The sequence below is a fragment of the Xenopus tropicalis genome, chromosome 4, assembly GCF_000004195.4.
Source record: "Xenopus tropicalis strain Nigerian chromosome 4, UCB_Xtro_10.0, whole genome shotgun sequence".
In the NCBI taxonomy this organism is placed as follows: Eukaryota; Metazoa; Chordata; class Amphibia; order Anura; family Pipidae; genus Xenopus; species Xenopus tropicalis.
In genome coordinates, this window is record NC_030680.2 from 14,122,749 (window position 1) to 14,148,423 (window position 25,675).

The 25,675-nt window shown below is 44.5% G+C and overlaps 1 protein-coding gene across 1 annotated transcript; it reads left to right on the top strand.

Moving 5' to 3' along the window:
* The first annotated feature begins 4,901 nt into the window (after window positions 1–4,901).
* astl2g (astacin-like metallo-endopeptidase 2 gene g) lies at window positions 4,902–15,505 on the top strand. Its single transcript, XM_002934069.5, has 13 exons — window positions 4,902–5,049; window positions 5,206–5,233; window positions 6,053–6,121; window positions 7,169–7,306; window positions 7,532–7,649; window positions 10,279–10,457; window positions 10,601–10,682; window positions 11,585–11,712; window positions 13,391–13,506; window positions 13,608–13,833; window positions 14,371–14,489; window positions 14,713–14,932; window positions 15,306–15,505. The coding sequence occupies exons 1-13, from the start codon at window positions 4,981–4,983 to the stop codon at window positions 15,329–15,331; spliced, it is 1,518 nt and encodes a 505-aa protein (XP_002934115.1). The 5' UTR covers window positions 4,902–4,980; the 3' UTR covers window positions 15,332–15,505.
* Window positions 15,506–25,675: the final 10,170 nt, after the last annotated feature.

Below are 25,675 nucleotides of genomic sequence, written 5' to 3' on the forward strand. Positions count from 1 at the left end.
CAATAAATAGTGAGTGTCTGTGGCACCTTACAGCCCCCCTGGCATTCCCAGTACCCAGAGGCACAAACAGCCCCCCCAGCCCAATAAATAGTGAGTGTCTGTGGCACCTTACAGCCGCCCTGGTATTCCCAGTACCCAGAGGCACAAACAGCCCCCCCAGCCCAATAAATAGTGAGTGTCTGTGGCATCTTACAGCAGCCCCTCTGGCATTTGCCAGTACCCAGAGGCACAAACAGCCCCCCCAGCCCAATAAATAGTGAGTGTCTGTGGCACCTTACAGCCCCCCTGGCATTCCCAGTACCCAGAGGCACAAACAGCCCCCCAGCAGCCCAATAAATAGTGAGTGTCTGTGGCACCTTACAGCCGCCCTGGTATTCCCAGTACCCAGAGGCACAAACAGCCCCCCCAGCCCAATAAATAGTGAGTGTCTGTGGCATCTTACAGCAGCCCCTCTGGCATTTGCCAGAACCCACAGTCCGGTTGTGGACCCACTGCCCACCTGGGCTCCATTCTGCTCAGCTGGAATGGCTTGCCGGCTACGTAGATAGAAGAAGTTCTAGGTGGGCAGTGGGCTAATTGCTGCTCTTCCACTGGCCACTGATGGAGAAGCAGGAACATGAAACCCATAACAGCCAATCAGCAGGTAGCCTTCCTGGTCTGCTATTTCAAATCAAACATCGGATTGGTTGCAGCAGGCTAAAGGTGGCCATACACGTAAAGATCTGCTCGCCTGGCGAGGCCTACGGGTGGGTGATATCGGGGGAATTTAGGCTAAATTGGATTATAACGATTGGAATAGGCGCAGTCGGTTCGGGGACCACATCAACGAGCCGATCCGTCCCCAATCCGACTAAATTTTTTAACCTGCCCGATCGATATCTGGTCAATTTCAGGCCAGATGTCAGTCGGGCAGGCCGGTCGTCGTTTCCCCTACACAGGCCGATTAGCTGCCGAATCCGTCCAACGGACCCATATCGGCAGCTACACTCTGCCCGTGTATGGCAGCCTTTACAGACCAGGATCAAACTTTGCTCTTGTTATTATTCCATTAACTCCTCTCAGTTTTTGTAAAATGTACTTTTTTAACCGTCCGTTCAATCGCCACTGAGCATGCTCCCTGCCTTTGCCCCATGCCACGGCAGAGCAGTATTGCTCAGCATTATAGGGGTTAAAACTGGAAACATTTGGTCTCAGACCCACAAAGAGACCCTTAATTAGATATTCCAGCAGGAGGCTGTGGAAAGGTGTCACTTATTGGCGTATAGGACTGGTCGGAGCCAGACCATTTGGACAAGCAAGCTGGGGCAATTGGCTTCTTTGATCTGTGGATCAAAGAAAAGATCTGTGGACCTAGAGCTGCAAGGGGGGATACTTATAAAAAATAGATGGATTATAGGAAAGGATCCATATCCCCTCTAATATAGGGTTCCCATCCTCATAAATCACACATTGGCTGTAAGGTTGTCACATGCTCCCTAATGGTACCAAACAAGGCCAACCTGTACCCAACAGTTAGCAGGAATGGGTTCTGGGGAACTGGAACATGAGACACCCCTATGTTTGGTATCATTCTGATCAGCCACATATGGATCACCACATGCCCGTATTTTCATTATGATATTGGGTACTGGCAAGTGCCAATATTATAATGCAAACAACTGGCCTAAAACCGACACTCCCCCCCACATGGACACTCATTAGTTTAGAGGGTTGGAGTTGGGGGATGCCCTGCTGGGTAATGTTGTAATGGCAGATTCTGTTAATGGCTTTAAAGAAACCGTTCAGTGTAAAAATTAAACTGGGTAAAATGGATAGACTGCCCAAAATAAAAAATATTTGTAATATAGTTAGTTAGGCAAAAATGGAAATCTATAAAGGTTGAAGTGAGCAGATGTCTAACTTAATAGCCAGAACACTGCTTCCTGCTTTTCTATTTAAACCAGTTTCATTTTTACACTGAACTGCTCCTATGGGCTTAGATAATTTCTAGAACAAGCAGAATATCTAAGGCTATTGTGATACTAAAATCTGCAGTTAGTATTGCCCCCCCCCACCAAAAACAAATACAGATATAGTACACCTCCCATAGTCACCATTATAATTAATAATTCATATTTTTAAAAATGATTCCCTCTTCTCTGTAATAATAAAACAGTACCTGTACTTGATCCCAACTAAGATATAATTACCCCTTATTGGGGCAGAACAGCCCTATTGGGTTTATTTAATGGTTAAATGATTCCCTTTTCTCTGTAATAATAAAACAGTACCTGTACTTGATCCCAACTAAGATATAATTACCCCTTATTGGGGCAGAACAGCCCTATTGGGTTTATTTAATGGTTAAATGATTCCCTTTTCTCTGTAATAATAAAACAGTACCTGTACTTGATCCCAACTAAGATATAATTACCCCTTATTGGGGCAGAACAGCCCTATTGGGTTTATTTAATGGTTAAATGATTCCCTTTTCTCTGTAATAATAAAACAGTACCTGTACTTGATCCCAACTAAGATATAATTACCCCTTATTGGGCAGAACAGCCCTATTGGGTTTATTTCATGGTTAAATGATTCCCTTTTCTCTGTAATAATAAAACAGTACCTGTACTTGATCCCAACTAAGATATAATTACCCCTTATTGGGGCAGAACAGCCCTATTGGGTTTATTTAATGGTTAAATGATTCCCTTTTCTCTGTAATAATAAAACAGTACCTGTACTTGATCCCAACTAAGATATAATTACCCCTTATTGGGGCAGAACAGCCCTATTGGGTTTATTTAATGGTTAAATGATTCCCTTTTCTCTGTAATAATAAAACAGTACCTGTACTTGATCCCAACTAAGATATAATTACCCCTTATTGGGGCAGAACAGCCCTATTGGGTTTATTTCATGGTTAAATGATTCCCTTTTCTCTGTAATAATAAAACAGTACCTGTACTTGATCCCAACTAAGATATAATTACCCCTTATTGGGGCAGAACAGTCCTATTGGGTTTATTTCATGGTTAAATGATTCCCTTTTCTCTGTAATAATAAAACAGTACCTGTACTTGATCCCAACTAAGATATAATTACCCCTTATTGGGGGCAGAACAGGCCTATTGTTATCCAGAGCATTCTGGATAACAGGTCCCAACCTCCCTCTAATTCTATATGGTTAAAAAAAAATGCGTAACTAAACTACCACTTTTAAACATTCCCCCAGTTAGCTGTAGAATAAGAAGGGCCTGAAAATATGAAAAATCCTGAAATTCAAATTACGATCTACATAATTAGAAAGAATTGGGCCCAGCACCCTGCACCTGTTGCACCCTCGACCTTCCTTACATTGCCTCTGCCTGCAGGCTGGGCTGACAGGAGTCCCATTATCCGCTCTCGACATGTCTCTGATAAGATTGGTTGCGCTTGGGTTGTACAGGGGGAGCTGCCGCCCTGCACACACTGTAATTGGGATTATACAGGTGCATGGCAAGTGTATGTAGATTCCTCCAAGCATGGGCCCGGACTGGCAACCTGTATATACTGGCAAATGCCAGAGGGGCTGCTGTAAGGTGCCACAGATAGTCACTATTTATTGGGCTGGGGGGGCTGTTTGTGCCTCTGGGTACTGGGAATGCCAGGGGGGCTGTAAGGTGCCACAGACAGTCACTATTTATTGGGCTGGGGGAGCTGTTTGTGCCTCTGGGTACTGGGAATGCCAGGGGGGCTGTAAGGTGCCACAGACAGTCACTATTTATTGGGCTGGGGGGGCTGTTTGTGCCTCTGAGTACCTGGGATGCCAGGGCCTATTTTGAGTCCCAGTCCAGACCTGCCCACACCTGTCACTAGTTGGCACATCCTGCTGTGGAAACAAAAATAGTTTTTTTAATACCTTTATTACCTAAATTTCTGTTTATATATTTAGAATAGAGCACAAAGGACATGTAAGTGCACTTCCTATTGCCCATTCTAAAAGCACATTGGGTCTGGTTGCGCTTGGCACCATACAGCAAGTTGCATATCCAGTGCTAGGTACAGCGCAGGTCTGGACTGGGATTTGAAATAAACCCTGGCATTCCCAGTACCCAGAGGCCCAAACAGCCCCCCCCCCCAGCCCAATAAATAGTGAGTGTCTGTGGCACCTTACAGCCCCCCTGGCATTCCCAGTACCCAGAGGCACAAACAGCCCCCCCAGCCCAATAAATAGTGACTGTCTGTGGCACCTTACAGCCCCCCCTGGCATTCCCAGTACCCAGAGGCACAAACAGCCCCCCCAGCCCAATAAATAGTGAGTGTCTGTGGCACCTTACAGCCCCCCTGGCATTCCCAGTACCCAGAGGCACAAACAGCCCCCCCAGCCCAATAAATAGTGACTGTCTGTGGCACCTTACAGCAGCCCCTCTGGCCTTGGCCAGAACCCACAGATTGCCAGTCCGGGCCTGGTACAGCACCAAGGGTACAGGGCTCTGTTGCACCTGTGTTAGCTTGCACCCCCTTACTCGTGCATATAAATGCAGGTTAGCGGAAACCTGCTTAACAAAAATTCAAATAATTACAAAATTACAAATATTAAAAAAATGAAGACCAATTGCTTCAAAACATTACTCCCTACAACATAATAAAAGTTAACTCCAAGGTAACAACCTCCTTGTAAATTACACCTTTTAGTGCAGTGCAGCAACGAGGTGCTTATAATTCACCCCCCACCCCTACCCCCAGGGTAATTTATTAAATATATGGCTTCTATGCCTGTTAGATGCCTATTTGCTACGGGTGTATCATATCTATTAGACTAATAATAGCCCTGATACTCTTGGTTCCCCCCATGTGTACCCTGAGGGACTGGCTGTGATGTGTCTTGAAGCTGATTGGCTCTCAGGCTTCCCAGAGTAAGAATATAAACTCATGCCTGTCTGTCTGTCTGCATTGAGGACACAGATCCAAAGAGAAGAAGAGAAGGTACCCAAATACACTGAGAGCCAAGTCTGCAGGATGGACATAGTGACGTCATGTCTCATTGTGGCCTCACTCATGCAATGCATCTTGGGAGCTCCTTTGGAGGTAAGTAGTATGCTTCTGCGCTTGCTGGCAAGTCACATGCAGGTTGGGGGCACAGCTGGGGGCCTTGGCACAGTCTTTTTGGGCTGTTTAAAAGCACAATATTTCAACTACTGGTTTTCATTTTCTAAAAACTTTTTTTTTCTCATCTATTTTCAGATTTATTTTGAAGAGGCAAATAAAATTGGTAGGTATAGTTACAAGGAGACAACATTGGAGCATTGCCTGACAGTCAAAGGGTGTAACATCACATCACTGGGGGGGGGGGAACCAACCAAAAGTACCATAACTCATACTCTCTACAGAGGACCCTGATGTTTATCTTAATGTTGTAGAATGACAAAACTATGGCAGCATAGGGATTCCCCTGTACTAAGCACAATTCAGCAGGAACAGCCCCCTAAGTTTGCTCATAGCCTGTACAGAGAGATACCATAAAACTATGGCAGCATAGGGATTCCCCTGTACTAAGCACAATTCAGCAGGAACAGCCCCCTAAGTTTGCTCATAGCCTGTACAGAGAGATACCATAAAACTATGGCACATAGGGATTCCCCTGTACTAAGCACAATTCAGCAGGAACAGCCCCCTAAGTTTGCTCATAGCCTGTACAGAGAGATACCATAAAACTATGGCACATAGGGATTCCCCTGTACTAAGCACAATTCAGCAGGAACAGCCCCCTAAGTTTGCCCATAGCCTGCACAGAGAGATACCATAAAACTATGGCAGCATAGGGATTCCCTTGTACTAAGCACAATTCAGCAGGAACAGCCCACTAAGTTTGCTCATAGCCTGTACAGAGATACCATAAAACTATGGCAGCATAGGGATTCCCCTGTACTAAGCACAATTCAGCAGGAACAGCCCCCTAAGTTTGCTCATAGCCTGTACAGAGATACACCATAAAACTATGGCACATAGGGATTCCCCTGTACTAAGCACAATTCAGCAGGAATAGCAATAGACTGGAATTGACTAAGCTCTTGTTTTCCTTTCCCTCTAGCTGTTAGTCAAGAAGAAGCCAAGCCAGAACCTAAGGATGTTTTCACTATCATCTCAGAGACCAACAAAGGTACAGCATTTATTGAGGCACCCCCAGAAACAACAAATACACAGAAATATGTTTCAGTATAACTTACTGATACCTGACATTCTAGCTATCTGTATAACAGAGCATTCTGTCACAGTGGCACAGATCCTATCTGATCCCCCCCCATTGTAAGCAGCAGTCCTGCCCTGCTTTATGGCTGAGATTCTAGCTATCTGTATAACAGAGCATTCTGTCACAGTGGCACAGATCCTATCTGATCCCCCCCATTGTAAGCAGCAGTCCTGCCCTGCTTTATGGCTGAGATTCTAGCTATCTGTATAACAGAGCATTCTGTCACAGTGGCACAGATCCTATCTGATCCCCCCCCATTGTAAGCAGCAGTCCTGCCCTGCTTTATGGCTGAGATTCTAGCTATCTGTATAACAGAGCATTCTGTCACAGTGGCACAGATCCTATCTGATCCCCCCCCATTGTAAGCAGCAGTCCTGCCCTGCTTTATGGCTGAGATTCTAGCTATCTGTATAACAGAGCATTCTGTCACAGTGGCACAGATCCTATCTGATCCCCCCCATTGTAAGCAGCAGTTCTGCCCTGCTTTATGGCTGAGATTCTAGCTATCTGTATAACAGAGCATTCTGTCACAGTGGCACAGATCCTATCTGATCCCCCCATTGTAAGCAGCAGTCCTGCCCTGCTTTATGGCTGAGATTCTAGCTATCTGTATAACAGAGCATTCTGTCACAGTGGCACAGATCCTATCTGATCCCCCCCCATTGTAAGCAGCAGTCCTGCCCTGCTTTATGGCTGAGATTCTAGCTATCTGTATAACAGAGCATTCTGTCACAGTGGCACAGATCCTATCTGATCCCCCCTTTGTAAGCAGCAGTCCTGCCCTGCTTTATGGCTGAGATTCTAGCTATCTGTATAACAGAGCATTCTGTCACAGTGGCACAGATCCTATCTGATCCCCCCATTGTAAGCAGCAGTCCTGCCCTGCTTTATGGCTGAGATTTTAGCCATCTTTATATTTTATATGTGTGTCTGACTATTGGTTTCGGAAATGCACAGGTGTCAAGAAGTTACTGCATGAAAGTGACATAGTTGTAAGTGTGGACAGGAATGCCATGAAGTGCGATGGGGACACCTGCAGGTGGAAGACTAGTGATGGAATAGTCAGAGTGCCATACACTATCTCTGCCAACTTCAGTGAGTATTAAGTAGAGCTACATTCATATAACAGTTCTAATTTAGAAAAAACTTTTCATGGGCTCTAAATGCCCAACTACCCGCTTAAAGGGGATGTGAACCCTTCTGCACTACAAATCCCAGAATAATGTAACATATAATGAAGGGTGAGGCATGCTGGGAGCTGTAGTCCAGCAACATCAGGGTTGTATTCTTAAAGCAACTAGTCTGTCCTTATCCCCACAGGTGCCACAGAAGTGTCAGTAATTGTTGATGCCATGCAGGATTTCGCCACGCTCACCTGTGTAAACTTTGTGCCGCGCACTGTGGAACCCGACTACCTGCAGATTATACCTGATTCGGGGTAATGTACTAATAACTGACAATGATTGGCTCTGTACCTTGAGCCCTGATATTCTAGAGCAGCGGTTCTCAACCTGTGGGTCGGGACCCCTTTGGGGGTCGAACGACCCTTTCACAGGGGTTGCCTAAGACCATCGGAAAACACATATTTCCGATGGGCTTAGGAATATTTTTATGGTTGGGGGTCACCACAACATGAGTAACTGTATTAAAGGGTCGCGGCATTAGGAATGTTGGGAACCACTGGGCTAGTGGGTGTAAATAATGGTCCAAGGAGATTGTGCTTTAATTACATGCTAGTAAGATGATAAATGGGCATTATTGTTACTGTACAAACCTCTTGCATCTGTAGTTGCCTACTAATGGCTGATTCATTAAAGGGGAACTAAGCTCTAAAGTAAAATATAATTAGAAATGCTGTATTTTGTATACTGAACATACTGCACAAGCCCAGAGGTTGAGAAGCCTAATTAAAGGTCCCCATACACGGGCCGATTATAACTGCCGATATGGGTCCCTTGGATAGATTCGGCAGCTTATCGGCCCGTGTAGGGGCACTAACGATGGCCCTGCCCGACTGATATCTGTCCTGAAATTGGCCAGATATCGATCGGCCAGGTTAGAAAATCCAGTCGGATCAGGGACCGCATCGGCTCGTTGATGCGGTCCCCGAACCGACTGCCCCATTGCCGCGTGCCCCAGGGCCAAACGATCGAATTCGCCTACATGCCTCCCCGATATCGCCACCCGTAGGTGGGGATATCGGGTGAAGATCCGCTCGCTTGGCGACATCGCCAAGCGAGCGGATCTCCCCGTGTATGGCCAGCTTAAAGTAATGATTTATGCTTTCACAGTTGTCCACAGGGGGCCACCATCTTGTTACTTTGTTGAACCATCTTTTGTAAGATTTAGGGCATGCACATGCTCAGTGAGCTCTGGGCTAAGCATAGGGAACGTAGTAAATTATCAAAACAGCACGTCAGGTAATAGAAGCTGATTAATAATTGGAATCATAATATGCAGACTGCACTGGTTCCTGTGTTGCCATCCAATATAATGTGGGTTTTATAGTTTTTTGTATTGTTTAATAAAACTTTTCCCAGCTCCACAGAGCCAGTGGCTGCATTAATATACAAACTAATCCCCCAATGAGAATCCCAGCTGATCTTTGTGAATCTGGCACCATGTTCTCTGTTCCTGCAATTGGAGTTGAAGTCTGTCCTTTACCTCCATGTTTGATTAATAGAAATAAAAATTGTGTAATGTAAGATAATAACAAGATGAGTGACATAGTGCTGGCAATGAGCATTCTCATTGGTCACTTCTCTTGTGTCTATTGTTAAGTTTTTATCCAACCTCTACAGAGAACTAGGGGGATCTAAAAATGAATCGTGGAGGTTTTCCTGTGGGCACAGAGACACAGGTGCATCATGGATACAGGTGTGTATAAACCAGGGCTGCCCTATTATGTGCATAGAAATGCACTTGGTATCTAAATGTCCATTTAAAAACCTTGCTTCCAAGTGGTACTTCACCATGGGCAGGAAATAGCCGCCCCAATTAGTATGCAAAGGAATTCTCCAATGAGAATCCCAGCTGACTTGTGTCACTCTGGCTCCATGCTCTGTGTTCCTGCTACTGGAGCTCAAAGCATTAAAAGGATTCTAAACCCAACCATAACGCTATCCCCACTTAATTAAAGATGCAAGAGAATTGACCAATGGGAATGCTGATTCCCAGCACTATGTCAGGCATTTTGCTGTCATTTTTCCCTTCATTATGTGACACAGAAATCAGACATGGGGATAATGACAAACTTGTTCAGTGTAGTTTCTCTGTCATGGAACAACTGATATTTAATTCCAGTGTTATACAGGTATAGGATCCCTTATCTGGAAACTCATTATCCAGAAAGCTCCAAATTACGGAAAGCCTGTCTCCCATAGACTCCATTTTAATCAAATAATTCTGAAAATTATAACTGATTTCCATTTTCTCTGTAATAATAAAACAGTACCTTGTAACTGATCCCAACTAAGATATAATTACCCCTTATTGGGGCAGAACAGCCCTATTGGGTTTATTTAATGGTTAAATGATTCCCTTTTCTCTGTAATAATAAAACAGTACCTGTACTTGATCCCAACTAAGATATAATTACCCCTTATTGGGGGCAGAACAGCCCTATTGGGTTTATTTAATGGTTAAATGATTCCCTTTTCTCTGTAATAATAAAACAGTACCTGTACTTGATCCCAACTAAGATATAATTACCCCTTATTGAATGCAAAACAATCCTATTGGGTTTAATTAATGCTTTATTGATTCTTTAGTAGACTTAAGGTATGGAGATCCAAATTACGGAAAGACCCCTTATCTGGAATACCATTGGTCCCGAGCATTCTGGATAACGGGTCCTATACCTGTATAATGTTCTCAACTCCCCCCCCCCAATAATCTCCCTATATAAGATAACAGCAAGATGGCTGTCGTAGTGCTGGGGAAGCATACAGTATATCTCTTGTTCTCTTTTTTCTTTCTAAGCCTTCTCTTCTTTTTATTCTTCCTTGCCTGCCCCTTTTGGTCCCCTCTATCCAGCAGCTGCCTTACTTTATCTCACTCCTTTTCAGCTGCTGGTCATATGTAGGGAAGACTGGAGGAGCCCAAGAAGTTTCACTGAATCAGGGAGGTTGTGTTGGGAAAGGGACGGTCCAGCATGAGTTGAACCACGCTCTGGGGTTCTACCACGAGCAGAGTAGGAGCGACCGGGACAACTATGTCAATATCTTAACTGGCAACATCATACCAGGTATCACACTTACCACGATCGCTACTTTATATGCACTGCCCCCAGGCACCCTGGTGCCCCTTAAGGCCAATGACAATATGAATGTCTATGAATATATGTACTGAGATTTAAGACTCACCTGCATTTCATTTTGTGCTTCCCAGCGAGCATTGGAAACTTTGACAAATACAACACCAATAACCTCGGCCAGGAATATGACTACTCCTCGGTTATGCACTATGGAAGGTGAGTACTGATCTATCAACCCTACTGAAGTTTTTGGGGGTCAGTTGTTTTTACACCCTGGCAAGGTTGGAACAGGGGGGCATGGTCTGGGCAGGCTGGGGTGTGATCAAAAATTGCCCCATTTAAGGAAGCCTGGGGTCTTTGTGACTATATGGTAGCACATTCATCTCAGTGGGGTAGAACATATAAAGAGGTGGAAGAATGGAATTTAGATTTATTCTGTCGCTATAAGGCAGCAATGCCCAGGGGGTGGCTTAGGAGGCATGTCCCTTGGGTGCAACTGTGGGGAGGGCACAATTGGAGCAGGTTCAAATGGACAGAGCTGCTGGGAAGGTTGGGGTTCGGCCGAGCAGCAGGGTAGGGGAATTGGTGGCTTGCAGACTTAGCAGTGGAGGGGAGTGAGCAAATGGGTGGCTGAGTGCCTTATGTCAGGGTGCTGAGCCAAGAAGTGTTGCCTTGGGCACCAATAGTACTTGACCTGGTTCTGGCAATGCCCACACTCAAGTAGGATGTGTATTACCAAAGTATTGGGCTATGTAGTTAGTGCCAGGTTTAATCTATGGTTCCAGGTAAAGAATGCAGGGCTCATTGGTGCAAAGTAGCCTTAGCTGGGTGTCCTTAGCTTTGGGGGTGGAGCCTATATGGCACTACCAATTCCACTTTCACTGCTGTATTAAATGGAGAGCAGAGCAGGCAGTAACCCTTCCAACACTTCCCTACTCTCTCTGTATATAAGCACCTGGATTTCATTACCAATCTCTGTTTCTGTAGGGAAGATAGAAGAAAAGCACTAAGCCTCCCACTAACCCCCACCCTGCCCAGAGTCATGGTTGCAGATGGTGTCACATGGTGATGACAAAGTTGTTGCTACTCTAAAACTCACAACTATTTCTCCTTCCTAGGAATGCATTTGCTAAGCAGCCTGGTCTAGATACGATTGTGCCAAAACCCAACCCAAACGTGCCCATTGGGCAGAGATACGGGCTCAGCAACTTGGATATTTCTAAAATAAACCAGCTTTATCAATGTGGTAAGGTTCTACATAAACCCAAAACATCAAACCCAGAACATCAAACACTTCATCAGCCAATAGGATGGCAGGGCAGTTGGTTTCTTCTGTTTTTATTCAGTTTTCTATTGATTCTGTTGGAAATCATTTGATTCCCATTGAGTTTGACCAATGCTGGGTCTTCCCCCATATACTCTGATTCACATGTCACTTAGTTCAGCCTCTATAGGCAGTGATGGGTCACCCGTGATGCTCTGATAGCCTATTCCTCGTGGCCAGCTAAAGATCCTTTTATCCTACCATGAGTTCTGGGGTATTATACATGGAATTGGCACTGTATTTATCCTGCCCTGTGTTCTGGGGTATTATACATGGAATTGGCACTGTATTTATCCTGCTGTGTGTTCTGGGGTATTATACATGGAATTGGCAATGTATTTATCCTGCCATGTGTTCTGGGGTATTATACATGGAATTGGCACTGTATTTATGCTGCCCTGTGTTCTGGGGTATTACACATGGAATTGGCACTGTATTTATCCTGCCATGTGTTCTGGGGTATTATACATGGAATTGGCACTGTATTTATCCTGCTGTGTGTTCTGGGGTATTATACATGGAATTGGCACTGTATTTATCCTGCTGTGGGTTCTGGGGTATTATACATGGAATTGGCACTGTATTTATCCTGCTGTGGGTTCTGGGGTATTATACATGGAATTGGCACTGTATTTATCCTGCCCTGTGTTCTGGGGTATTATACATGGAATTGGCACTGTATTTATCCTGCCCTGTGTTCTGGGGTATTATACATGGAATTGGCACTGTATTTATCCTGCTGTGTGTTCTGGGGTATTATACATGGAATTGGTACTGTATTTATCCTGCTGTGTGTTCTGGGGTATTATATATGGAATTGGCACTGTATTTATCCTGCTGTGTGCTCTGGGGTATTATACATGGAATTGGCACTGTATTTATCCTGCTGTGGGTTCTGGGGTATTATACATGGAATTGGCACTGTATTTATCCTGCTGTGGGTTCTGGGGTATTATACATGGAATTGGCACTGCATTTATTCTGCCATGTGTTCTGGGGTATTATATATGGAATTGGCACTGTCTTATCCTGCTCTGTGTTCTGGGGTATTACATGAAATTTGCACTGTATTTATCCTGCTATGGGTTCTGGGGTATTATACATGGAATTGGCACTGTATTTATCCTACTGTGGGTTCTGGGGTATTATACATGGAATTGGCACTGTATTTATCCTGCTGTGTGTTCTGGGGTATTATACATGGAATTGGCACTGCATTTATTCTTCCGTGTGTTCTGGGGTATTATACATGGAATTAGCACTGTATTTATCCTGCTGTGGGTTCTGGGGTATTATACATGGAATTGGCACTGTATTTATCCTGCTGTGTGTTCTGGGGTTTTATACATGGAATTGGCACTGTATTTATCCTGCTGTGTGTTCTGGGGTTTTATACATGGAATTGGTCATGGGAGTGAAGGAACCCCTATAAAATATTTCTGACCAAACAAAAAAAAGCACTCTCCACCTATGGGTTTCATGAACATCATTAGGGAGATGGTCAACTATTTCTCAAACCAAGTGAAGGGACCACAATGCAGACACAGGTACAGCAATAGATACCTCTGGTTTTTAGGATCCATTCTGCTTGATACTCTAGGTGCCTGCAGCACTGTCCTGTCTGATTCTACTGGATCACTGATGTCATCCAACTACCCTGGCAGTTACCCCCATAATACCAAATGTTCCTGGCTTATACGGGCTCCATCTGATCAGGTAGGGTATCTCCAGCCCCACGTTTCTCTGCAAGAGTCCGATGCCTACATACAATAGATGCTATGGTTCATTTGCTTTGCTATGTCTTTTTTTTTTTCCAGATTTTCCTGCAGTTCAGCGCATTTGATGTGCAGAGCTCCGCAGGCTGTGCCTCTGATTACCTGAAAATCTATGATGGCGGCAGTAGGTCAGATCCAGTGTTATTGGACCGAGCTTGTGGCACAGGCCAATTGCCTTCAGTGGTGTCAACTGGGAATCTGCTGCTGCTGGATTTCGTCAGTGATCAGAGCATTGGGGGCAATGGATTCAAGGCTTCCTACAATACGGGTAATGCCACCATACACCATTCACTGGCCTAGTCGGTAAAATACCAAAAAGGGCCAGGGCCACTATTACAAGTTTACCAGCAAAACCTTGTCCTGGGCCCCTGGCCCACCATTAGCCTGCTTCTGATCCACCACCTATCCCGAATGTGGCCTACTGACTTCATGCCCCACCCCCATTAATGTCATTGCCCCGCCCCTGTCATTATCCAGTCAGCAAATATTTAAATCTATAGAACTTACATTCCGATAAAAGAGAAAGAAAACATATCGTACTATGATCAGTTTGCCATTTGGCAGACCAAGTTGGTAGTTTATTGGTCAATGTGTGGGATGTATATATGAATGTTTAATTGATATCTGCCCAACAAACCTTCAGATATCTATGGGGCAGGTTAGAAACTCCAGTTGGATGAGCACATCTGTACGTTGATGCAGCCCACTCCCAACAGGTCTTTATAGTCCCCATTATGATCCCATTGGTGACCATGGGCCAGTTGATCAGATAATCCCTTTAATATATGTGCTTTTTATATTTCAGTGCAATGTGGCTCCTCATTCTTCAACCCCTCGGGACAATTCTCCACCCCAAACTACCCCTCTCCATACCCCCCGAATACCAACTGCACCTGGATAATCTCTGCTCCGGACGGGTATCAGGTATATAATAATATATAATTAATATAGTGTAGCTCAATACCATAAATGGTTGTACCATATTGGTCCAATTGGTGCTAAAGGGTCTGCAGATTCTCATTGGAACAATTATTCATTAAGTGTGGACCATCTACTATAGATAGATGAGGCTTTACATCCCCTTTAACGTGTAGTGGGCAGCACCCCTTGATGCACCAGGTGCTGATCCGCTGTTTGTGCCTCCTAGGTGTCATTAAACATGGCAGACTTTTACCTGGAATATCAGCGAAGCTGTTCATATGACAACTTGCAAGTGTTCGATGGCCCCAGGCCCACGTCGCCTCTCATAGGCAGGTACTGTGTCAGCACCCCCAGTACCATCGTCTCCACTGGCAACTCCCTGCTCCTTCAGTTCCACAGCGACAGCGAGGTGGAGAACAAGGGCTTCATGGCAAAGTATTCATTCGGTGAGTGAACGTTTGCAGGGATTCATGTCCGATAATAAAGGGGACATAAACCTTCCATAGTAGGGATCTGACCGGTGGTGGGTGGGCAGGATGGCTAGGTGCTGAGCCATGAATGCCAAGGGACCTTGCATGAGAATCCTCCATTGTTTTCCTGGACTATACCGAGACAGGGTAAGGTAATGTGCAGTATATTCTCCACAATGGGCAGTGCCAGGCTGCGGTATCTGGGTCCACTTGAAACCTAACAAGGACCCCATTCCTGCAGCTGACACCCCCCCATTTCTGTACCCTATTCCCTGCAATGTACCTTTTATCTTAACTGGAGAAGCCATAGAGAGACCCTCATGTGTTCTATCATCTCATTTCTCTGCAGTGCCCAAGAAGTTAAAGAAGAATTAAAAGGTCGATGGAACCTGCCGAAATATTCAATTCTATTTATTAATCTGATTCTTATATTTATGTATACTTTAGCCCCCCCAATCCAGTGTTATGGATCTCACCCCTCCTGCCAGGTCTCAAAGCTGTTTCTATATATTTCAATGTAATTATTCAAATAAAATCTCATTCCACATTTTTTGGTTGAATTTATTTATATGAATAAGGAGGGGATTTGACTCCTAAGCGTCCTCCCATTAGGGCTCAGATTAGGTTTGACACACTTCAGTCTTCTTATTAGCGGCCAAGGGAGGGGTTGGGTCAAAGGGGGCAGAGCAATGATGTGGGGGCGGAGCATGAAGTCAGTGGGCCGCATTTAAGGGGAAGTAGTTTGAGGTCGGACTAAAAAGGGAGCTGGTAGGAGGATAGGCCCCAGCCCTGGCTGGTATTTTACCGGTTATGCTGTAGCCTACACTGTAGCCTACTGGTAGGACACAAGCTATTAAGTAGATTGTAAGCTCTTTTGGGCAGGGCTCTCTTCCCCTCTTGTATCGGTTACTGATTGCTTTATATGTTACTCTGTATGTCCAATGTATGGAACCCCCTTATTGTACAGCGCTGCGGGATATGTTGGCGCTTTATAAATAAATGTTAATAATAATAATTAAAGGCACATTATACACCATGGGCATATCCTTAATATGGAGGTCCCTAGGGTGGCAGCTCACAGGTGCCACTGTAAAGGACAAAAATGTTACTAAACCCCTTCACCATGGGACACTTGCAGTAAAGCTGGGGAGCAGGGGGTGTCTCTCTCCTATTGGTTCTGCATAAACACTATACAGTTTCTATAATGCTTATACTCCAGCATGGCAGCACAATTTGGATCAGGAATGATGGGTGGAGCCTATGCCAGTCTTAGCCTTAAAAAATGGCAGGGTAGACTAGACTACTAGCCTTTGGGAATAGTTGGCAGGGGGAATCCATTTAGTTTGGATATAGGTTTAGGCATGGAACTAGGATCTGGTTAATTTTCTAACCATGTGACAAGGTGCTGAGTATTTTTAAATCTACAGCCAATCACAGGCTGAGTACATGCTGCATCTTCTCCTGGCCCCCAGATTCCTGTGATCTTGCAAAAAAGTGGGTGAGGGGCACTTATCATACACCTCTTGTTAGTACAGATGTCTGGGTCCTGTAATTGTTGTGTCTATCAGCTCATGTCTCCACATGGCCACTAGAGGGAGACACAAACTGCATTGTAGCCATCAATACTTCCACTGGCCAAGGGGCAATTATTGGATATAGGAATAACAGAAGGGAACCAGTATTCAACAGAATTCTCTTGCAACTGGCAAATATATTTCAGGGGTGGTTCTGTAAATGAGTATTACTACTCAATGTTGGAAAAAAATCAAGGTGAACTGAGCCTGGAGCAGTTAATTAATCCCAAGCCCCAGAGCTGCCTTATGGAGCCTAAGCAGTGGGAACGTTGCGGGGCCCCATGTGTAGTGAGGACCCATATATCAATAAGAAGACTGAGATTTATAATGTTGTACAGGCCTGTTCTTGCTTAGCTGTGAACATATTTAAAGTATATATACTATATAAGAATACACAACAGGGGTATATAATAAGGATAGACCTATAGAAGAAAGAAAATATATCAGTAGCAAGGGTATGTAATAAGGACATACAGTAGGGCTATATAATAAGATATACGGAAGGGGCACATTATAAGGATAGGGCTATATAACAAGAATACATAGTGTGGCTATATAATAAGGATATACAGTAGAAATATATAATAAGGATATACAGTGGGGCTATATAAGAAGGATATACAGTAGGGCTATATAATAAGGATATACAGTAGGGCTATATAAGGATATACAGTAGGGTTATATAATAAGGATACATAGTGGGGCTATATAATAAGGATATACAGTAGGGCTATATAATAAGGATACATAGTGGGGCTATATAATAAGGATATACAGTAGGGCTATATAATAAGGATACATAGTGGGGCTATATAATAAGGATATACAGTAGGGCTATATAATAAGGATACATAGTGGGGCTATATAATAAGGATAAACAGTAGGGCTATATAATAAGGATATACAGTGGGGCTATATAAGAAGGATATACAGTAGGGCTATATAATAAGGATATACAGTAGGGCTATAGTAGGGCTATATTATAAGGATATACAGTAGGGCTATATAAGGATATACAGTAGGGCTATATAATAAGGATATACAGTAGGGCTATAGTAGGGCTATATTATAAGGATATACAGTAGGGCTATATAAGGATATACAGTAGGGCTATATAATAAGGATACATAGTGGGGCTATATAATAAGGATATACAGTAGGGCTATATAATAAGGATACATAGTGGGGCTATATAATAAGGATATACAGTAGGGCTATATAATAAGGATACATAGTGGGGCTATATAATAAGGATATACAGTAGGGCTATATAATAAGGATACATAGTGGGGCTATATAATAAGGATATACAGTAGGGCTATATAATAAGGATACATAGTGGGGCTATATAATAAGGATATACAGTAGGGCTATATAAGGATATACAGTGGGGCTATATAATAAGGATACATAGTGGGGCTATATAATAAGGATATATAGTAGGGCTATATAATAAGGATATACAGTAGGGCTATATAAGGATATACAGTAGGGCTGTATAATAAGGATACATAGTGGGGCTATATTATAAGGATATACAGTAGGGCTATATAAGGGTATACAGTAGGGCTATATAATAAGGATACATAGTGGGGCTATATAGTAAGGATATACAGTAGGGCTATATAATAAGGATATACAGTAGGGCTATATAAGGATATACAGTAGGGCTATATAATAAGCATACATAGTGGGGCTATATAATAAGGATATACAGTAGGGCTATATAATAAGGATATACAGTGTGGCTATATAATAAGGATACACAGTAGGGCTATATAATAAGGATACACAGTAGGGCTATATAATAAGGATACACAGTAGGGCTATATAATAAGGATATACAGTAGGGCTATATAACAAGGATATACAGTGGGGCTATATAATAAGGATATACAGTGGTGCTATATAATAAGGATATACAGTAGGGCTATATAATAGGGATAGATCGGATTCTATAGGAAGGTGCCCACACACCTGCCCTGGGAGCTTTATCTCTGCTATTCACTGTGTCCCTGCCCAGCTGCTGTTTGTGTACACGGGAAGGCAGCTGTACGCTGGGCAGACCTCCCTCTGACCTTGCCCATCCTTACCCCTTTATCAGCTCAAGGGCCTCCACCCCCAGCACCTGCCGGCCCTCACCCATTCAACCGCAGAAATCCTTTGCCACCGAGCCAGTATATGGTCAGAGGGGTAAACATCCGCATTCTGTAATAAAAGCCTTGCGTTTCTAAAGAAGAAGGGAAATTTGCATTTTGCAACATAATATTCTTCATTCAAAGGGCGTCACGTGTGAGTTGGAACTGGGTATTTCCTAAGAACTGGAAGGTGGCACAGATATATTAACTATTAAAGGGTTTCCTACATAGACCTGAGTATCTCCCCGGGGGCCCTAGTGGGCCCCATCCAAGGACCATTCCCATCAGCCTTTTCTGATTTCCCCTATAGGCCGATATGATGCCTGTTACATTCTCACTGTCTGCACTGCACCTAATGGCTGTGAGAGTGGCCCATTGATGTCAGGATCTTTGGGGGGCCCTGGGAGGCCCAGTCAGACACTGATACGTGCAATGGCCTCCAGTATCTCCATATTCACATAAAGTAGTGTGTGCATTATTGTGCAATGTAATCTTGAACTTTAGTACAGGTATCGGACCCCTAATCCGGAAACCCATTATCCAGAAAGTTCCAAATTATGGAAAGGCCATCTCCCATAGACTCCATTTTAATGAAATAATTCACGTTTTTAAAAATTGTTTCCTTTTTCTCTGTAATAATAAAATAGTACCTGTACTTGATCCCAACTAAGATATAATTACCCCTTATTGGGGCAGAACAGCCCTATTGGGTTTATTTAATGGTTAAATGATTCCCTTTTCTCTGTAATAATAAAACAGTACCTGTACTTGATCCCAACTAAGATATAATTACCGCTTATTGGGGGCAGAACAGCCCTATTGGGTTTATTTAATGGTTAAATGATTCCCTTTTCTCTGTAATAATAAAACAGTACCTGTACTTGATCCCAACTAAGATATAATTACCCCTTATTGGGGCAGAACAGCCCTATTGGGTTTATTTAATGGTTAAATGATTCCCTTTTCCCTGTAATAATAAAACAGTACCTGTACTTGATCCCAACTAAGATATAATTACCCCTTATTGGGGGCAGAACAGCCCTATTGGGTTTAATTGCTGTTTAAATAATTATTTTAGTAGACTTAAGGTAGAAGGTCCGAATTACGAAAAGACCCCTTATCGAGAATACCCCAGGTCCCAAGCATTCTGGATAACGGGTCCCATACCTGTACCCCAGTAGCCAGTAGCCAATCCGTGCATTACAATGTCAACCTCTGTAGAAGTTTTTGCTCCCAATATTCATTGTATCTTTTTTCATACTGAAGAGTGAGCAGCAGGCCCGGACTGGCAATCTGTGGGTTCAGGCAAATGCCAGGGGGGCTATAAGGTGCCATAGGCAGTCACTATTTATTGGGCTGGGGGGGCTGTTTGTGCCTCTGGGTACTGGGAATGCCGGGGGGGCTGTAAGGTGCCACAGACACTCACTATTTATTGGGCTGGGGGGGCTGTTTGTGCCTCTGGGTACTGGGAATGCCAGGGGGGCTGTAAGGTGCCATTGACAGTCACTATTTATTGGGCTGGGGGGGCTGTTTGTGCCTCTGGGTACTGGGAATGCCAGGGGGCTGTAAGGTGCCACAGACAGTCACTATTTATTGGGCTGGGGGGCTGTTTGTGCCTCTGGGTACTGGGAATGCCAGGGGGGCTGTAAGGTGCCACAGACAGTCACTATTTATTGGGCTGGGGGGGCTGTTTGTGCCTCTGGGTACTGGGAATGCCAGGGGGGCTGTAAGGTGCCACAGACAGTCACTATTTATTGGGCTGGGGGGGGGCTGTTTGTGCCTCTGGGTACTGGGAATGCCAGGGGGCTGTAAGGTGCCACAGACAGTCACTATTTATTGGGCTGGGGGGGCTGTTTGTGCCTCTGGGTACTGGGAATGCCAGGGGGGCTGTAAGGTGCCACAGACAGTCACTATTTATTGGGCTGGGGGGGGGCTGTTTGTGCCTCTGGGTACTGGGAATGCCAGGGGGGCTGTAAGGTGCCACAGACAGTCACTATTTATTGGGCTGGGGGGGCTGTTTGTGCCTCTGGGTACTGGGAATGCCAGGGGGGCTGTAAGGTGCCACAGACAGTCACTATTTATTAGGCTGCTGGGGGGGCTGTTTGTGCCTCTGGGTACTGGGAATGCCAGGGGGGCTGTAAGGTGCCACAGACAGTCACTATTTATTGGGCTGGGGGGGGGGCTGTTTGTGCCTCTGGGTACTGGGAATGCCAGGGGGGCTGTAAGGTGCCACAGACAGTCACTATTTATTGGGCTGGGCTGGGGGGGCTGTTTGTGCCTCTGGGTACTGGGAATGCCAGGGCCCATTTTGTATCCCAGGCCAGGCCTGGTGACCTAGATGTTCCAAGCTACCAGCTGTGGGGCTGCACTTCGGTGCCCAAAAGGTTAAACCCCAATTAAAATGCTCTCGCGTTACATTAAAGGAAAAAAAACTCCTTAGGTATTTGGTTTCCTGCCTCCCAGATAATTGCCAGTTTCCCAGTGAAAACGCAGGGAACAATCAGGGCCCCGGAGAAGAGTGAGATCCATTTATAAGAAAGAATAGAGGTGTTAAGCCCACACAATGCAAGATCAAAGTGGCCAACAGAAGGTGCCGGCAGGGAAGCAGATTGGCCCTTTACACTGTGCCACTGCGGCCGGTATAATTGTAACAGAAGATTAGCCCCCGGACTGAAAAGGTAGCCATTCTCCTTTGTCATTCAATCAAAGCCGCGGCTGCTCCAGCAGGAACGGCACCTGGAACGTCAGGGAGTGATAACCATATAGTTAATGTTTAGCAATTACGGCAGCACCTGTCTTTATACGGCGAAGCCGTGACCCTCGACTTGTTTTCTCTATTTATTCTTTAGGGGCCACATAACAGGACTGAGTTGTATCAGAGCTCTCCATATGTAGAGAAGGGGCTAAGTGATTGGATCTGCCACCCACATCTGGATGCGCAAACCCACAATAGAACATCATGATCTGTAACCTGACCGACTACCCACCATGGAACCCAAGAATGACATCTTAATAAACACAAAACAGGCACCATCCAAGGGTGGGCAGGAGGGGAGGGGCGGGGAGATGCACAATGTTCTCTAGAAGGGGCTCCCTTGGCAACTGTATCTAAAACATCTTAGAAAGCTGCATGAACTGGGGGTTCCGGTGCTGATGTGGGTTGTAAACCCAGCCATGATGCTGTCCCACTGCGCCCCCTAGTTTTGCTATAGAAGCTGCCAAAAACATAATTATAGATGCAAGAAAATTCACCAATGAGAATTCTACTGATAAAAAACTTCATAATAAATGCAGAAGAAGTGACCAATGAGAATGCTGATTCCCAGCACTGTGTCAGGCCCCTTGCTGGTACCTTACATATAGAGATAATGATGGCATTTTCCCCTCATTATATGGCACAGGAATCAGACATGGGGATAAGGGCAGACTTGTTCAGTGCTGGGAAACTGGGTTTAATGCTCCCAACTCCAATTGCAGGAACAGAGAACATGGAGCCGGATTTATACAGATCAGCTGGGATTCTCATTGGGGGATTTTTCACATTTTAAAGCAGTCGCTGGCTGTGGGGATTTGGGGGAAAGTTTTATTGTGCAATATTGCTTTAAGAATACAGCCCTGATGTTGCTGGACTACAGCTCCCAGCATGCCTCACCCTTCATTATATGTTACATTATTCTGGGATTTGCAGTCCAGCAACAACTGAGTACAGTTTGGTTGAGCAGTGCAATGCAGCAGCAGCATATGGTTGCACATTAAAGGGGAAAATGACATAATTATCTCTATAATTATCTTTATATGAGAGATAACAGCAACATGCCTGACACAGTGCTGGGAATCAGCATTCTCATTGGTCACTTCTTCTGCATTTATAATGAAGTTATTTATCAGTAGAATTCTCATTGGTGAATTTTCTTGCATCTATAATTATGTATTTTGGCAACTTCTATAGCAAAACTAGGGGGCGCAGTGGGACAGCATCATGGCTGGGTTTATATCCCCTTTTAAACTAAAGGTTAAATAATAATAGAAGAAATACAATAATGCAATTATACCTCTTGCCACTGGGTGGCAGGCAAGGATTTATCAATGAAGGGTCAGGAAGACACTGGGATCATAAATATAGAGGCATGATATATTTATATAGACTGTACTTTTCTTAATAATAATAATTCTGCCAACCTCATCTTCCTCTCACATAGGCAGATATATTTACCCACTTGTATTTATCAGTATAGGTGAAACCGCCATTCTACTCAGTTGGCTAAAGCAATATTAAACTGCCCTTCCTTGAGAGCAATAAAAAACAACTCCTGTGCCCAAATCCTGCTGAGAAGCCTGCCATTCGTTTCCATTAAAACAAATGACAGGTTCCTCGGGCAGACTTGGTGGAGAATGCGTCCATTTACTGAGCATTAATAAGCGCCCTACCTTCAATGTATCTGTAAAAGGGCAACCTAGGCCATCAAGGGAATGGGGAACCAGCCATAAAGCTAAGATGGGCCTCTGTTTTGCTCACCAGTAAAAGACACATAGGAACTTGATTTCCATTCCCGTTGAACCCAATTTCCATTAAAGTTAAAGTTTTAGACTTTTTGAGAGGAGCCTTGGAAAAAACAAAGTGAGGAACCCCTATAGGTTGGAGGTGGAGGGGAACATCTGTTGTGTACCCAGCGCCTATGGGATTCTGTGCCGCGTCTGAACATCAGAGCAGCAGAATCGCACACCTCATTAACCCTCTTTATGTAGAAATCCAAAAGGATCTGGGTTGACTTCACTCATAAAGGGGAACGGTTTTGAACTCCAAATCTCTTCTGTAAATTGTATTTTTATTTCTGTTTTGTTCTTTAGCTTTAAAGTTTGGCTTGCGTAATGGTGCTCATAGCAAGGGAGCCATTGGCTGATACTCATGAACGAATCAACCCACTGTGTGTCTGTGTATTGGTCCAAAACCATCATCGCCTCCATCAGTATCTCATTGGGACTGATTCAAATGTTAGTCAGGCCGGTGGGGCATTGCTATAGACCAGGGATCCCCAACCTTTCTAACTTGTGAGCCACATTCAAATGGAAAAAGTGTTGGGGAGTAACACAAACATGGAAAAATTTCCTGGGGGTGCCAGTAAGAGCTATAATTGGCTATTTGGTAGCCCCTATGGGGACTGGCAGCCTATAGAAGGCTCTGTTTGGCTTTACACTGGGATTTATGCAACCAAAAGTTGCCCCCAAGCCAGAAATTAAAAAATGAGCACCTACTTTGAAGCCACTGGGAGCAACATCCAAGGGTTGGAGAGCAACATGTTACCCCTGAGCCACTGGTTGGGGATCACTGCTATAGACCATGGTTCATACTGGGGCATGTATGCCTCCCATGGCTGGTGTGTCTGTATCGAGTCCCCATTTACACAATGGATCAGAAAAAGCTCCTGTTCCAGGCACCTTTACAAAAACAGGTCCATTATTAAAGGGAATATAAACCCTGCTGCACAGCACTGCTCAACCAAACTTTACTCAGTTGTTGCTGGACTACAAATCCCAACAAATAATGAAGGGTGAGGCCTGCTGGGAGCTGTAGTCCAGCAACATCAGGGTTGTATTCTTAAAGCAATATTGCACAATAAAACTTTCCCCCAAATCCCCATAGCCAGCGACTGCTTTAAAATGCAAAAAATCCCCCAATGAGAATCCCAGCTGATCTGTATAAATCCGGCTCCATGTTCTCTGTTCCTGCAATTGGAGTTGGGAGCATTAAACCCAGTTTCCCAGCACTGAACAAGTCTGCCCTTATCCCCATGTCTGATTCCTGTGCCATATAATGAGGGGAAAATGCCATCATTATCTCTATATGTAAGGTACCAGCAAGGGGCCTGACACAGTGCTGGGAATCAGCATTCTCATTGGTCACTTCTTCTGCATCTATAATGACATTTTTTGATTTTTTTTAGTCAGTAGAATTCTCATTGCATCTATAGTTATGGTTTTTGGCAACTTCTATAGGAAAACTAGGGGGCGCTGTGTCTGGGTTTACTTCCCTTGTCCGATAGTCCGATATTCTCACTATGTTAGTTAACAACACAATATCCAACATAATGCTGGCAAGCTGCATTCTCATTGGTGGATTCATTTGCATCTGTAAATAAGCAGATATATTTGACTTTTTGTTTATCTAGTTTGAAGAACTAGGGGGCGCAGTGGGGCAGGGGCGCAGTGGGGCAGGGGGGCAGTTATATGGAGGGTTTACAAGACCTAGAAAATCAGTAAGACATGCAATGTTACATGTACTGACACACAACACTTTATTTTCATCCGCTTCTGGCGCATCCCAAATATTGTCTGGCGGGGGGGGGGGCTTGATTGCTCTGCCCCTTCCTAGCACAATATTTTGATAACTAGGGTTCATTTAGCACCGACAAACCAAAGCCACAAAGGTGATATTTGCATAGCTTTACCCACAATCTCCAAGTGCAAATATGGATCTGTTTTTTTCTGGCACAGAATGAAAATGCACATTCATAACGGCCCCTGAGAGGGCAAATATCATGGTCTTTCCTTAAAGGTACAGCCCTTCTAAGGTCCCTATCACATTCCCATCAGTCCCTGCCCCAGTGAGCTTACAGTCTAAGGTCCTTATCCCATTCCCATCAGTCCCTGCCCCAGTGAGCTTACAGTCTAAGGTCCTTATCCCATTCCCATCAGTCCCTGCCCCAGTGGAGCTTACAATCTAAGGTCCCTATCCCATTCCCATCAGTCCCTGCCCCAGTGGAGCTTACAATCTAAGGTCCCTATCACATTCCCATCAGTCCCTGCCCCAGTGAGCTTACAATCTAAGGTCCCTATCCCATTCCCATCAGTCCCTGCCCCAGTGAGCTTACAATCTAAGGTCCCTATCCCATTCCCATCAGTCCCTGCCCCAGTGGAGCTTACAATCTAAGGTCCCTATCCCATTCCCATCAGTCCCTGCCCCAGTGGAGCTTACAATCTAAGGTCCCTATCACATTCCCATCAGTCCC